A 14,407-nucleotide genomic window follows, 5' to 3' on the forward strand; every position below is an offset into this window, starting at 1 on the left:
GTAGAATGGTTGCTACACGGAACTTTCTACACAAGACGCAGTTTGATTTGATTGAACGCAGAGTGGACCGTAGTTTGAGGATGGCATAACGTTCCTGTACCTTTGACCTTAAGTAATCGATGCCCTGATGATGTTTCTTCAAATGAGTATGCCGCAGAAAAAGTTTAACAAAATTATGACGCGCATCCAGCACGATAGGATACTTAGTGTCAAAGTCAATTTCCACTAGCCGTCGGAGTCGACCAGAAGAACGGATGAGAGCATAAGGCCCAATAAACGGAGTAAACTGAGCAATGCGGCTGCTCCTCTTAACGGATTTGTTGTCAAGAGGATCCTTTCTTTCAGTATTAAAGGACTCTCCCTGAACCAATTACTTGAGATGACGCTCGGCTTCGTCAAGCTCAACAGGGTCGGCTATGCTGCCGTCTACGTTACGATAATTTTCATGAGATGGTAAAAGACGGAGCACATATGCGGTGACACGAAGTAATTTTTGATAAGAACTGAACTTATGAAACGGCATTAGATTAATGCTTTGTTCCTTTGGGGGCTTGGTTACGGAAGCGGCTAGAGATGAGATGGAGTCATCATCTTGTTCCTTAGTTACAACGCCGAGCTTGATGTTATCAATGACGTCAGTATTTGTTACAAAAGAGAATTGCTTAGTTCTCAAGAAGTCAGGATCCCTCACCCAGCTACTTGATTGCAAAACTTCAGCGGACATACCACGCGTGCCAGCATCTGCCGGATTATCACAAGTGGCGACGTGGTTCCATTGGTCAACGCTGGTGTTCTCCAGGATTTCACTAACACGATTTCCAATGAAGATGGGGTGTTTGTTTGTTGAGTTTACCCACTGCAAGACGATAGTACTATCTGTCCACATAAAGACTTTGTCCACAGTAACCGTTAATGCTCGACAGATTTCCCTTTTTAAACGGGCAGCGAGGAGAACGGCTTGTAATTCCAACTTAGGAACTGTCATTACCTACATAGGTGCAACACGGGCCTTGCCCAAGACAAACGCTAGCTCTGTTATAATCTCCCCGGAGGTGCAAGTTACTTGAGCCCTAAGAAAACCTACTGCACTGAATACGTCTTGCGAGCTATCACCAAACATGTGGAGTTCAAGATGTTGGAATGGTCCTGAAAAGTAATTTCTCGGTATAGCGATCTCAGCTAACCGCGGCAGTTCAATACACCAGGCAAGGAATCTGTCAACTGTGTCTTAAGGTAACTCGTCATCCCAACTTTGTCCATTGACACGCCAAATGTCTTTCAAGATTAACCGAGCACCAACAGTGAACGGTGCGACAAGACCAATTGGGTCGTAGATCTTTGACACAAGACTTAAGACCAAGCGCTGTGTTAAACTTTTCGTGATGGTGCTGTTGGTACCCCTACTCACAACCAGAGTATCGTTGTTGTGATCCCACTTAAGCCCAAGCACGTGCATTGATTCCTCCTTTGATGAAACGATGACCTTCGGTTCAGTGGGTTGAGCAGACCCATCAATTCGGTCAGCCAGATCTGGTACATTCCTTACAAACTTAGTAAGCTTGAACCCACCTAGATGGAGAAGATGTACCAATTCCTTCGACCTGATGAGGGCCCTCTCGGGGGATTCCACTGAGTCCAAGTAATCGTCCATGTAGAAGTTCTCAAGGACGGCTTTCGCAGCTTTTGGGTACTCCTTAGCATTATCGCGTGCCTTGCGCTGAAATGCGTGTTGGCGCAGGTGGGCGAATCTTTTGCCCCACAGATGTGGCGCGTATACTGGTGTACCACAACATTTGATGTGGGGTCCTCCCGCCACAAAAAGCGTAATGATGGCTGATCACATGGTAACACTCCAACCTGGAGGAACATTCCCTCGATGTCGGCGGATACGGCAAATGGATGTTGTCTGAACCGTAGGAGTACATAGATTAGTTTTGCAGTAAGTCAGGTCCGGTGAGTAATGACTTATTAAGAGACGCGCCATGGAATTTAGCTGCTCCGTTTAGTACCCTACGGATCTTGCCCGGCTTGTTCGGGTTAACAACCGGGTGGTGTGGTAGGTACCACTCTCGTTCCGAGCGACTTTCCACCTTATGAGCATCTTTGACCCTTACTACATAGCCTCTTTGATGGTATTCGAGTACTTTTCCCATAAAGTCAGTTCCTTCGCAAGCCGCTTTTCCAAAGATTTTAATTGAACAAGCGCTGAGAAATAATTGTTGGGCAGTTCGATGTTATCTTCAGCCCATAGCATTCCGACATTGTACCTTTTTCCATTATGCACGGTGGTGTTTTCAAGAATTTCATGCGCACGTGCATCCGAGGAGGATCGTGGGTCTACTTGCTTAAGTGCGCCGTACGACTCAATGTCGTACAAAGATTTTACCTGACTAGCGAGTTCAAAATCCTGCTCCATATTAGCTTTGAAACAAGTCGAGACTAAACCTGAAGACGACGGTAGAGGGCCGCTTAGAACCCAACCTATGGGCAAGCGAACAGCGAAGGGCGAGGACTTCTCGTCGGCAGCGAAGTATTCTAACGGGCGGATGGCATGATACACATCCTGTCCAGGTATCATCTCGATGTTTCCATAGCAATATGTAACTGGGTCTAGAACTGCTAGGTGCGGGTATGTTTCCTGAAGTTCTTTAATGCTAATGACATCGGCGCCTACATTTAAATCTTCTCTTACGTAAGGGCTGACTTTAAATGGTTCAAATGCTTGGTTGTCGTGGGGTGTTACAATTAGTTCAACTAACTTAATGTATACAACCTCCTCGGTATTTATACCCTTGACTGTTAGTTTCAGTGCTGTACCGTGCAAACCAAGTCTATTTACAAGATCATTGGACACCCAAGAGTTACAGCAAGCGGTATCGCACAAAACTAAAGCCGTGGGATCTTTACCAGAAGAGCTCTTCAACTGTAATTCAGTCACCTGAAGGAGGCCTTTCAAATTACTCACAGATGACAAAGTGGTGGTCTTAGTCGATGATTGGACACAAGGAAGTTTACTTTGATTTGCGCCACCATTAGAATTACTGTTGTTGTTGTTTGAAGGGGATTTTGATGGATAAACCCTCTCAGCTCAATGGAGTAGTGTATTATGGGAGCTGTTGCAACCGTCCTTTCTGCATTTCCTAGAATTTGGGCATTGCCTGATCATATGTTTTTCTCTCAGACATGAGAAACACAGTTTTGCTTCCGCCACTACTCTTGCTCGCTGAGTGGGAGACTTTTCTTTAAATACCCTACACTCCCAGATGCGATGGTTACCTTTACACACAATGCAGCGAAGGGTTGCAGGCGTTGCCGATGTTGAGGCTGGTCTCTGAGTGCCCTTAGTTTGTGTATTAGCAGCAAAAGTTCTTGAGGCAACTTTGGTCTTTACTACTGAGTTGGTGTTATCCTCAGTTCTTGCCTTCGATGAAGTTTGTTTCATTAAATCATGTACCTCGGCCTTCTCCTTCAACCAATCGTTGAAGTCAAGGAGTGTTGGCTTAACCCAATGTTTCTTCACTGTGAAGAGCGACCAAGACTCTTTCAGATTGGGCGGCAACTTTTGCACAGCCGTGTTGAGAAGTGAGCCGCTCTTAAGGTCTGAGTCATATGAAAGTGATTTAAAGACCCCAACAAGACTTGAAATTGTTGCAGAATAGTTTATGATGTTATCACTATTGTGCATTTTAAGTGGAGGAAAAGAGCTGAGTTTGTCTAAGTGTGCACTGACTACTGCCTGTGGTTGGCCAAATTTACGTTCGAGTGTCTTAAGTGCGTCCTTATACATGAAACCACAGTATGCGAACTCAGCGATGGCGGTTTTAGTTTTTCCAGTTACAAGCGTTTTTAAGTATGTTAACTTGACATCATCAGTGAAGGACTGTGCGTCTATGGCGCTTTTAAATTGTCCGAACCATTCGTGCCACTGCAGTGGATCACCATTGTACTGTGACAATTTCCACTCGGGCAGTGGATCGTTCTTCTTACAAGTAACTGCCTCCGCCAACTGCTTTATCAAATCCGCAGAGTCCAAACAAGGAGCCGAAGGCGTGGGATGCGGCGGGCCACCCCAACACAACGGATTCGGAACGTTAGCTCCATACGTTGGCGGAATGATCGGAGTGACAAAGATGGGGGCGGTACCTGTGGTAAAACTAAGTGGATTAGCTTGCTTGAAGTCTGATGTTACGTAATTTTGAGCACCTGCTTCTGCTTGTACATGAGAGGAGCGGAGCGATGTAGCGATATGAGGGTTGATTAACGGGGCCGGTTGTGCGGTGTATAAGTTTGCATATGTACGTACAAGTGGTACTGCATTAGATGGGACTGCTGCCGGAAAACGCCAGACATTTGGATCCGGAGGAGCAGGAGGTGCGTGGGTTATAGGAACAAAACTTTGGGGCTGAAAACTCTTTTGTGGGGGTGGTGGATGAATTAATTGAGGTACAAAAACGTTTGCGGAGGAAACGAATGGTGCAGGCGGAGAATGGGGTAACAGATTGATATTATTTGCCACGGGGTTAGTGGCGTGTAGTGGTAGTGCTTGTGGCGGCGAAGGAGGAAGGCGGAATGCTGGTGGGATTAACGGGAAATGCAGTGGTGCGGGGTTTAGAACGGGGGATGGGGGGGCTGGTACATTTATGTGTGCTTGTTGGGGATTAAGCGCTAGCGGAGCATAAACGAGTGTATTTAAAGGTGTTGAACGCGGAGGGCTGACTAAATTCAACTGTCCCGGCATGCTCGACCTGCGCGGGAATTGATGATCAAACTGTAAACCATCGAAGTGCATTGTTGCTTGAGAGAGTTGTCGGGCTGTGTTTGCGGCATTTAGCTGAGTTGGCATACCGAAGTTTACTGGGGGTGATGGAGGCGTATATTGAGGCTGTTGCTGTTCTTGCCTGATGTTGTTTGCACCATGTGCATCATTGGTTACATTGGTTCTACTACTTGGTTCTTGCGGCTCATGGACAGGGAGGTTGATGTTGGCCTCAACTTGACCATGTGTATTGAGATTGAAGTGTGAGTTTGGAAGTTGAGCTGAAGAAGGTCGTTGGACAATTGCTTGGTTGGATTGGGCGATGGAACCCGAGAAGTGCAAACTCGGTTCGTTTGCAACATCAACCATGTTCCCGGCCGGTGACGAATTAACCCAATCTTGAACAAGTTTCTTGCTCTTGACTGAACTTCTTTCCGTAAAAAGCCCACTCATTTTGTCTGTACCAGACATGTCTGCTGATGATTTTGCCATCAACTCAATTTCCTCAAGGGCTGCAGCAGCTACTTCCTTGCGATGATCCTCCTCAAGCTGCTCAATTTCCAATTCCCGCAATTTTGTTTGTTTAACAATTTCAAGACGCTGTCTAGCAATGCGGAGCTTTGCCTCATGTTGTTTCTCAAGTATCTCCCTTTTGAGTCTTGATATTTCTAAGTCTCGATGACGCTGAATTGGTCTTTTTGAGGAAGTCATATGTGTACCTGATCTTGAATGGGGAGAGGTATACAGCTCTGCTGTCTCTTTGTCATGGACCGAATTGATATACCCTCGAGCAGCAGCAATGAACTCATCAGTTTTCTTTGTTACAGTCTCTAACCATTTTTCAAGGTTCTAACAGGCAGCATCTGGATCTTCAGTCTTTTGTGCCAGATCAAAGAGCTCTTCATTCTTGTCAGCTACTCTAGTAAAAGCATCCTTGCACTTAACAATCAAACGTTCGATCTTAACTTTCCTGTCTTGCTTATCAACAGCAATGTTAATTTCACCATAGATGTTATTAAGTTCAGCCTCTAATTTTGCCCTCGCACTATAAAGTCTGTCAAATTTGTCTTGCAATATTGTCATGATATTAAGAAAAACAGGAACCACAAGTTTAATTAGGTACTAATATAAAGTACATACACATGCAACAGCACAACACAAATGGGTTATACCGAACCCTAGTGTGACGGTTTGCCTAACAAACCGCCAAAGAGCAAAGATGTTCGTCGAGTAAAATAGTACCCGGCGAAAGGCAGCAAGAACGGTGCGCAGGAAGCGCGAAACGGGACAGAACAGGAGACGGGACGGACAGAAAGAGACGCCGAACGAGTAACGCACGCCGCAACGGGAAACCAGACGGACAAACGGGCAAAAAGCGCGCGACGAAGCGGGAAATTGGCACGGGCGGGGTGGAAACGTCGGGCGGACGGCGCGCAACGCAACGGGAAAACGGCACGGACGGGGCGGAAACGTCGGGCGGACGGCGCGCGAAGAAACGGGAAAACGGTACGGACGTGAAGGAAACGTCGAGCGGGTAGCGCGCGACGGGACGGGAAGCCGGGATAGCGCGGGAGGGAGACGGTAAACCACAAGCGAGGAGGCGGGAAATCAATGCTAGCAGACTAAAGCAACAAACTCAACCAAACAAACTAGCCGTAACTCCAGAATAAACTTAAGTCACACCCTAGAAAGAGGGAGAGAAGCTACTGCCAGGTAAACTAGAACAAAACATTGTGGGGATTTTTCTACAGCATCAAGTAGTAGCATAACCAAAGTTGAAAAGGTCAGGAAGTATACTAGCCGTAACTCCAGAACAAACTTAAGTCACACCCTAGCAAACCACCCTACCCAGACAACAAAAGTGCATACTACCAAAATTAATCAAGCTACAACGACTTGCTAGCAAACAGGTGTGGTGAAAGTCACGAAACAAACCAGCCGTAACTCCAGAATGAACTTAAGTCACACCCAAGCCAGCAACGAGACTAAACAACCAACCAGCATACTCGCAGAAAAAAATTTACTACAGCAAAAACTCAACATACTACATCTACAACAAATAAACAGGAAATAGCAAGAAACACGGCAACACGGAAACAAAATGACGGAAACGGAAAATGAATTCAGATAACCTGCGGAAAACGGACGGTAGTGAATAACTCAAGCAATGGGGAGAGCGAAACGTTTAGTAAAGCGCTATTGGAGAGAACCAACCACAAACTAGCCCGTAACTCGTGAGTTAACTAAGTCACACCGCCAGTCAGCGGGTAGACTCCCAAAACAACGCAAGACTAAGTGACATTCAGGTTATCAAAGGCTTGAGTGAGTTCCGTCTCCTCGAACGCATGACGGGTGCGAAGCGTTTTACGACGGCGCTTAGAGAGCTTTTTATGTACTCTTTAAGTAAACTAGGATCTTTCTGTTTACGTTAAGACACAATGTCCTTCACTATGTGAATGGTAACTAGAGTACTACGCTTGAGTTGTTCGTAAATATCAGGAGTTCCCTCTCTAGGGCAATACACTATAGCTTCTATGCGCTCCTGATACTCTTCAAGCACTGCAATAAGCTGCGAAGGTGTTAAGGGCTTACTGTTGTTACTGCGATGACGGGATAATGAATTGCTCACCACATCATGCCATATAACTAGCCTCTTTTTATCACGGAAGAAATGACTCAATTGAAACTGAGCAGTTTTTCGTACTTTCACCGCGTTAAGATTGAAACTCAGACCCGGTAATGCGTAAATTCCTTTTTTATAATGGTCTTGTAACGCTTGAGGCAAAGTTTTTATGGCGTGATGCAGTGAACTTGCAGCTAATGAGAAAACCATATAATGTTTTTACAACATAACTGATGTGAGTTATTTGGATTATTTGGAACTAACAAAGCCACCATTGAAATGCCTTTTTGTCAATACGAATGTACAGCTATCATTTGTAGGCTTTTAGAATATACCTTCTAAATTATTTTTAATTTCTGTTATTTTAAGTCTAAATATGTAAAAAAGTTTCTCAGCTCCCTTCTCCGAAAAATAGTCTATTTCGCTGAGACTTGTCAAGATAATACTAAATGCTTTTCTTTACAATCTAGCGCAAAAGGATTTGCGAATTTCAGAAGCTTTGCTTAAACTCCGAACCTTGATGTTTTTTAAACTCAAAAAATTATAGGGGATAGGTTATCGGTGACCAAGGGAAATTACCCGAAAAAATGAGTATGAGTCAAATTAAGAGGGGTTTGCTAGATATGCCGGTTATTTATCAATTCACGACAATCAGAAACGTTTTTCAAAGTAGGTTATTTTATTGGATGAGTCTTACATTTTCTTGCTAGTATTCGTTGCATCTCTGTCCGACACCGATGCCAACACCGATGCCAGCTTCTGATTAAACTGAAAGTGGAACAGAGGTAAAAGGTTCACAATTGTTCCCAGTGGCCCTGAAAGCTCTCGATTTGGAAGTCCTGAACACTTTAGGGGCTGGTTTGAATTCACCACAGTTCAGCTTCATTTTATATGTTTTCCACTTCTACTTTTAACAATTTTTCTGGAGCATCGAACCTCTGATCGACGTGTTAGTGTACTCGTTTAAATCTGGACCCCATCTTTAACTCTCAATGGTAACTGAACACTCCGTAACTGGCTAACGCATTAACTTTAGCGCATAAATGCTCAATAAATTCGCAATCAGGACAATGATTCTGTCTAAAATTGACCGCTGTACTCCGATTTCAATTTATGAACTACGCGTTATTATAAATATAAAGGCTTAAAGCTGCCCCCGGATTTATGTAAATTTGCCTCGGATTTTTGTAAGGTTGCCACGGCTGTGTGTTCGCGGCACCAAAGATAAAGGTGACAAACACACTTTCGTTAAAGATTCAATTCAATTCGTTTAACTTTAAATTACACAAGCAACCTTGCAACATTAAGGCTTCTGAGCGTAACAACATCAAGGCGAGGGCCTCTAAATGGCCCGGCAAATCTATCTGTATCTGCTAGCAGGTACTTTGTCTGTGCCGATTATCGGCTCAGATTGGTCACCGATACGTTTTCGTAACATAAAATTATCAAGCCTAAAAGGAGCGCAATCGATTTAGTATATTAGCAGGCTCAACGAAAATTATGCTAAATGAACCTTTTCCGAGCTTTCTATGCCAAATAGAAGAGATTTTATGTGCATTCAATCTTTTTGTAAGGCTTACATGATTAGGAAATTACGTAATCTTTCTTTTCTCGCTGCTTAAATGGCGCTGCAAAAGGATTGTTCATTTCCCGCTCTAAATAGCGTTGCTCATTTAGTTTACTCGGTAACACTGAGTTTGATTATTTTTTTCTTGTATTATATTCAGGTTCTGATTATAGTAGACCAAGTATGTTGACAATTGTGGAAAAATCTAAAGGACTGTCAATTATTGTAGTTTTTAAGTCAAGCTCTTCTAACTACCGTTTAATTTGCCCATGATTGCGTTTGCTTTAGTAAGCTAGGCTCCAACAGGGGTTGGGGGAAAACAACTTACAACTCAAACTATGCGTTCATAGATAATTTTTATTTCATGTTTTACTTCCACATCTCAAAAAATAGAAAAAAAAGGATGGAGGCCTGAAATGAGGCCACACACTGGCGGTTTAAAGATTTAACAATGATTTTTTAACTACTACGAAAGTAATATTCCACTAACATGATTTCATCTATATTATCAGATTGTAGCTCCACAAGTTGATACAGCCCGTAGTTATCGAAACCAACCAATCCAATGCTCATCTGGAAAACAGAAAAACTGATTAAATTATGTTTTCTCATACCCACTATAGTGTAAAAGACAATATCTAATTATTTCGCCCTTAAATATCATTTCACACAAATTTATTCAGACATCACTAAATCTCGTTCAATTAATTTACCGATTGCTTAGCTTTGATGTTGTCATGTTTATGCTATCCCACATTGGATCACATTGGCAGAAATATCTTTCCATAAAAATCTGGTGACACCATCGTCATTCATGGCGCGATTATAGCGTTATACTTTATTAGCGATAGAAGCATCCAATTCAGGGAACTAAATTTAAATATTCAATGAGAACAGTTTTAATTTGCAATACCAAAGTACAAGAGCTTGAAAAACTGAATGTTAGTAACTAAATAGATTTAAAGCGTGTAATATATATCAAAATGCGTCATTTTATTAGCCAATCAGAATCGAGTATTTAAATACGCATAGAAATCGTTCCAATTTACGTACAAAGCTCGGAAAAAATGCAAATAACATAATTTCGTTAAACCTAATAATTAAACCTATCAAGTAAGAATCGTTTGAACTTAATAATTTTCGGTTTTTTGCACGGTTTCGAATAGAATGGTGACCAGCGTTGATCACAATTATCAAAAACAGACTGATACCAGTTAAATGAGCAAAAAGACTTTGCCGTCTAAACTCTCACTTGTTGCTATTATCGTACCAATGTTATTACGTTGCTATGTACGTACGATACTTATACGTGGCTGTGTTCGCCAAAACTTAAACGTTGCTTCATGATGTTTTATAGTCGATTTTAATCGTTTGCTACATAATACGAAAAGATTGAATTGAAACTCCAAAACGGTAGACTGTTTTACTTCTCAGCTACAATTTGGTGCCGCTCCCGATTTACGAACACTTTCTATTAAACATTTGTGCAAAGATTTCCGTTCAAATTGTAAACCGTAGCAAAGTTTGTGTGTGTTAATCAACCTACGCAGAGATACTACAGCGAACTGCGGCTATACCGGCTAATCTCCTTACTGTCTATAGAGCGAAAGCGAATTACTAGTCAAAGTTATCGACACGATGTCGAGATTTATTGTTGAAAAGTGAGTGCAAGACAATGACGTTGTGGTCTCGTATCCCATTTGAAACAAGCGCACTTTCATCCCAGCAGTTCTGAAGCGAGCGAAGTTGTCCCTCATTAATTTATCTTTCCTCATTTCACCGATTGAGCGCCGCCAACACACCGAGAGAGACAGTGGCAGAATTGACTCCTCAGGGGCGCAGTGGGGGAGTGTTGCCTGCATCAGGAGAGGAACAACAGAAGCTGGCAGCTGGAGATTGGGTGCTGATATCGAGCAACGAGGATAGAGCGAAATCGCCCAAAGAGAACACGGAGAATGAGCAGAGGCCATGATACCTACATTGGACAAGAGAGCTAGGTCAAGTACAGCAGAGTTCGATGAACAAAAATGAAACGTTTGTTAGTTTCAATTCTGCAGTAAATTAATGTGAATTCAGACGGCAAAAAAGAAACCCAACCCCTAACGGAAAATTTGATAAATATTTAGAGATATAGTGAGTTAACAAGATCTCTAACGGTATTGGCTTAATTTATGGATAATCGGTCACCAATAACCCTCACAGTTTAGTTTAAAAAACCTGAGGCTCAGAGTTAGAGCAAAGCCTCTGAAAAATCACATATCTTTTTCCGCCAGATTGTAAAGAAAAGCAAGTAGTACAATCTTGACAAGTCTCAGCGAAATAGAATATTTTTTAGGAAAGGGAGCTGAGAAACCTTTATATATACTTAGACCTAAAATACTACAATTCTTTTTCCGCCAGATTGTAAAGAAAAGCAAGTAGTATTATCTTGACAAGTCTCAGCGAAATACAATCTTTTTCGGAGAAGGGAGCTGAGAAACTTTTTTAAGAGAAAAAAAACATCGATTTTGAAAATTTTTGGCTGAAAGTTGGGAAATTCAGACAAAATGGTCCTTTATGGGTACATAGCAAAAAATAACCTCAAATATGAGAAAAAACATGTGAGCACATAAGGCTAAATTGTTCAATTTTGAAAATCTTTGGTCAATTTTGATGCAAATCAAAAAATTTAGAAAATCAATTACGAATATTGATAAATCGTACTTCGAGCTTAAAACCGTCCAGTTTACTGGATTACCGTTCCGTAAACAAGAATTTGCAAAAAATTGACCAAAATTTGAGAAAAATTGGACAAATGCATAAAGTTTTGACAAATTTGTCAAAAAATCATTTTCTCAACAAGAAGGTTCGTTAATTGAGTGAAACTCATTAAACAGAAAAAGTTGCGAAAATTTTCACTTTTCACAACCTCCGGCCTACAAAAAATTATCAAATTCCTATAATTTTTTTTTCGTCGCTCGTTTATGTACCGTTTTTTGTCCGCGTTCTTTTCGTTCATTAACTTTAAAATTCTCCGTTTTCCGCTTTTTTTTTCAATAACGTCGCTCTCCCAAAACTCCGCTTTTCGTTTTCTTCGCTACTTTTCCCATTTTCGATGTAGTATGTTATATGTGATGAAGTATGTTGTTGTTTTTGTTGCAGTATGTTGATTAAGCTAGTATGCTGGTTAGTTGCTTTGGTCTTGTTGCTTTCTAGGGTGTGACTTAAGTTTGTTCTAGAGTTACGGCTAGTTGGTTTCTGGACCTCTCCAATTTACTAATTTACTAGCACCCCTGTTGTATTATATTGATTTTTGCTGCTGTATGTTTGCGTGTAACTGTATGATTGCTAGTTGGTTTAGGTTTTTGCCTTCTAGGGTGTGACTTAAGTTTATTCTGGAGTTACGGCTAGATTGTTTCTTAACTTTTCCAGCTTTCATTGACTACAAAAGCACTGCATATTACTTAACATTTGCTGTACTTTGTTTAATATTGTTGGTATGCTGATCGGTTGTTTAGGTTTGATTATTGCTAGGGTTTGACTTAAGTTTGTTCTGGAGATACGGCTAGTAATTTTCTTGCTCTTTTCATCCTTTTAGTATACTGCCATTTGCCGTAATTTAGTTTGTTATTTTCATATGTTAAGCCTCATATTGACTTGTGCTAGTTTGTCTCTTGCAGTAGCATCTCTCCTTCTCCCTAGGGTGGGACTTAAGTTTGTTCTGGAGTTACGGCTAGTTTGTTTGGTTGAGTTTGTTGCTGTGGTCTGCTAGCATAGTGGTTCTCGACCTCCCCGCTCGCTGCGTAATCGTCTACTGCCCGTTCCGACCCGCCTTTCCGTTTCGTTGCGCGCTACTCGCTCAACGCCTCCGTTCTGCCCGTCTCGTTTCTTCGTGCGTCGCTCGTTCAGCGTTTCCGTCCCGTCCGTTGCGTCGCCCGTTTACTACCTGCGTTTTCGCCAGTTCCGTTCCGTTCTCTGTTGCGTTGCGCGCCGTTCGCCCGTCCTTCCCGCCCCGTCCGCTTCGTTTCCCGTTTCGTCGTGCTTCGTCCACCCAGTCCTCTTCCCCCGGTTGCCTGTGTTCCTGTTTAGTCTCACATTGCTTTCAAGCACGTTAGACGCAATCTATAATTTCTTACCCACTTTCCCCGAGTAATTCATTACTCGGTAACTTCTTTTCTGCTCTTCGACGTCTTGATTATCAAGTCGTCGTCATTTGGGTTCGGTATAACCCTCATTTCACGTGTTTGGTTGAAAGTTACTCTACATTGATAAATTAGCCATTTCAAAATCATGGCCGAACATCAAGAAAAATTGAAAAAGCTCTTTAATGCAAGATCTAATCTAGAATCTGACTTATGTAACATCCATAAGGACATCACAGATGCCATAAATCGTCAAGACAGGAAGGTTAAAGTTGAACGCTTGGTTTCTAAGTTGAAGGATGTTTTCAGTAAACTAGTGCAGAAGAATGAAGAACTATTTGACTTAGCCAGTAAAGCGGAGAACCCAGATTCAATTTACCCTGTCCTTGAGCAATGGTTGGATGATAAAACCAAGAACAATGATAATTTCTTGCTTGCGGCTAGAAGCTATATTGACTCAGTTGCTGACCGAGACACCGTATGTGAAGGCGTTAATCCTCAAGGCCAATCTAAGAGAAGTTCACGCCGAACAACATCATCAATGTCTAGCCAGCGTAAACATGAATTTCTCATGGCAAAACTAAAACGCGAAGAGGCCGAGAAACAAGAACAAGCTGCCATGCGCCTCGCTAAACAAAAACACGAAATTGCCATGAGAAAAAAGGAGCTTGAAATACAAATGGAAAAGATGGCACTTCAAGAATTGGAGGAAGACCACCGCCAGCGTGTTGCAGCAGCTAAATTGGATGAGGCTGATTTAATGGATAATTATTCATTGTTTAGTCACCACTCAAGTGAAGTGAATTTGTTTAAAGATAGGGGATCAGATAGAAGTCAGGGACTTGTTCAGGATTGGGTAAATTCGTTTCCAGCAGGTAATTCAAGTGAGTTAAACTTTTCTTGTCCTGGTTCAGCAACCGCCGACCCTCCTGTTAAAGATACTTCCCCTAGTAATCCTCCAGAAAACCCAAGTAATGTTGCCGATAACTTACATCATCTTGAAATGCTTTCTCAGTACACACGGCCAGGAGTGGCAGTTTCTGTTGCCCAGCAGGAAGCTTTGTATCGGGAATATCTCCAGGCTCAACTGCAGCAATCACTCATTGATCAAAGGGCACATAGTCCCTCAGGCAGTGGTGAAGTTAACCAAGTACCAGTCGACGTACAAAATGTCGCACTCCCACCACCTCAACCACCTATGCAACCTCCCCGGCCACCAACACCCGTTATGGCACCAACTAATTCCATTTTTGTACCTAATGTTTCAACAAACCCACAAGTAAATCAGTTCTTGGGTCCGAAAAGCTCCAGTGTGCCTGGTCAATTACACAAGTCGATGC

General features: G+C 42.4%; 1 protein-coding gene across 1 annotated transcript in view; it reads right to left on the reverse strand.

Moving 5' to 3' along the window:
- Window positions 1-14,407, reverse strand: part of LOC142350986 (uncharacterized) — a 64,068-nt gene that overhangs the window by 10,680 nt on the left and 38,981 nt on the right. The window contains exon 8 of the mRNA XM_075403017.1: window positions 9,437-9,519. Within this exon, the coding sequence (XP_075259132.1) occupies window positions 9,437-9,519 (83 nt within the window). The remainder of the gene's footprint in view (window positions 1-9,436; window positions 9,520-14,407) is intronic.

This window comes from Convolutriloba macropyga, chromosome 12 (assembly GCF_964194025.1).
Source record: "Convolutriloba macropyga chromosome 12, txConMacr16.3, whole genome shotgun sequence".
Taxonomy (NCBI): Eukaryota; Metazoa; Xenacoelomorpha; order Acoela; family Convolutidae; genus Convolutriloba; species Convolutriloba macropyga.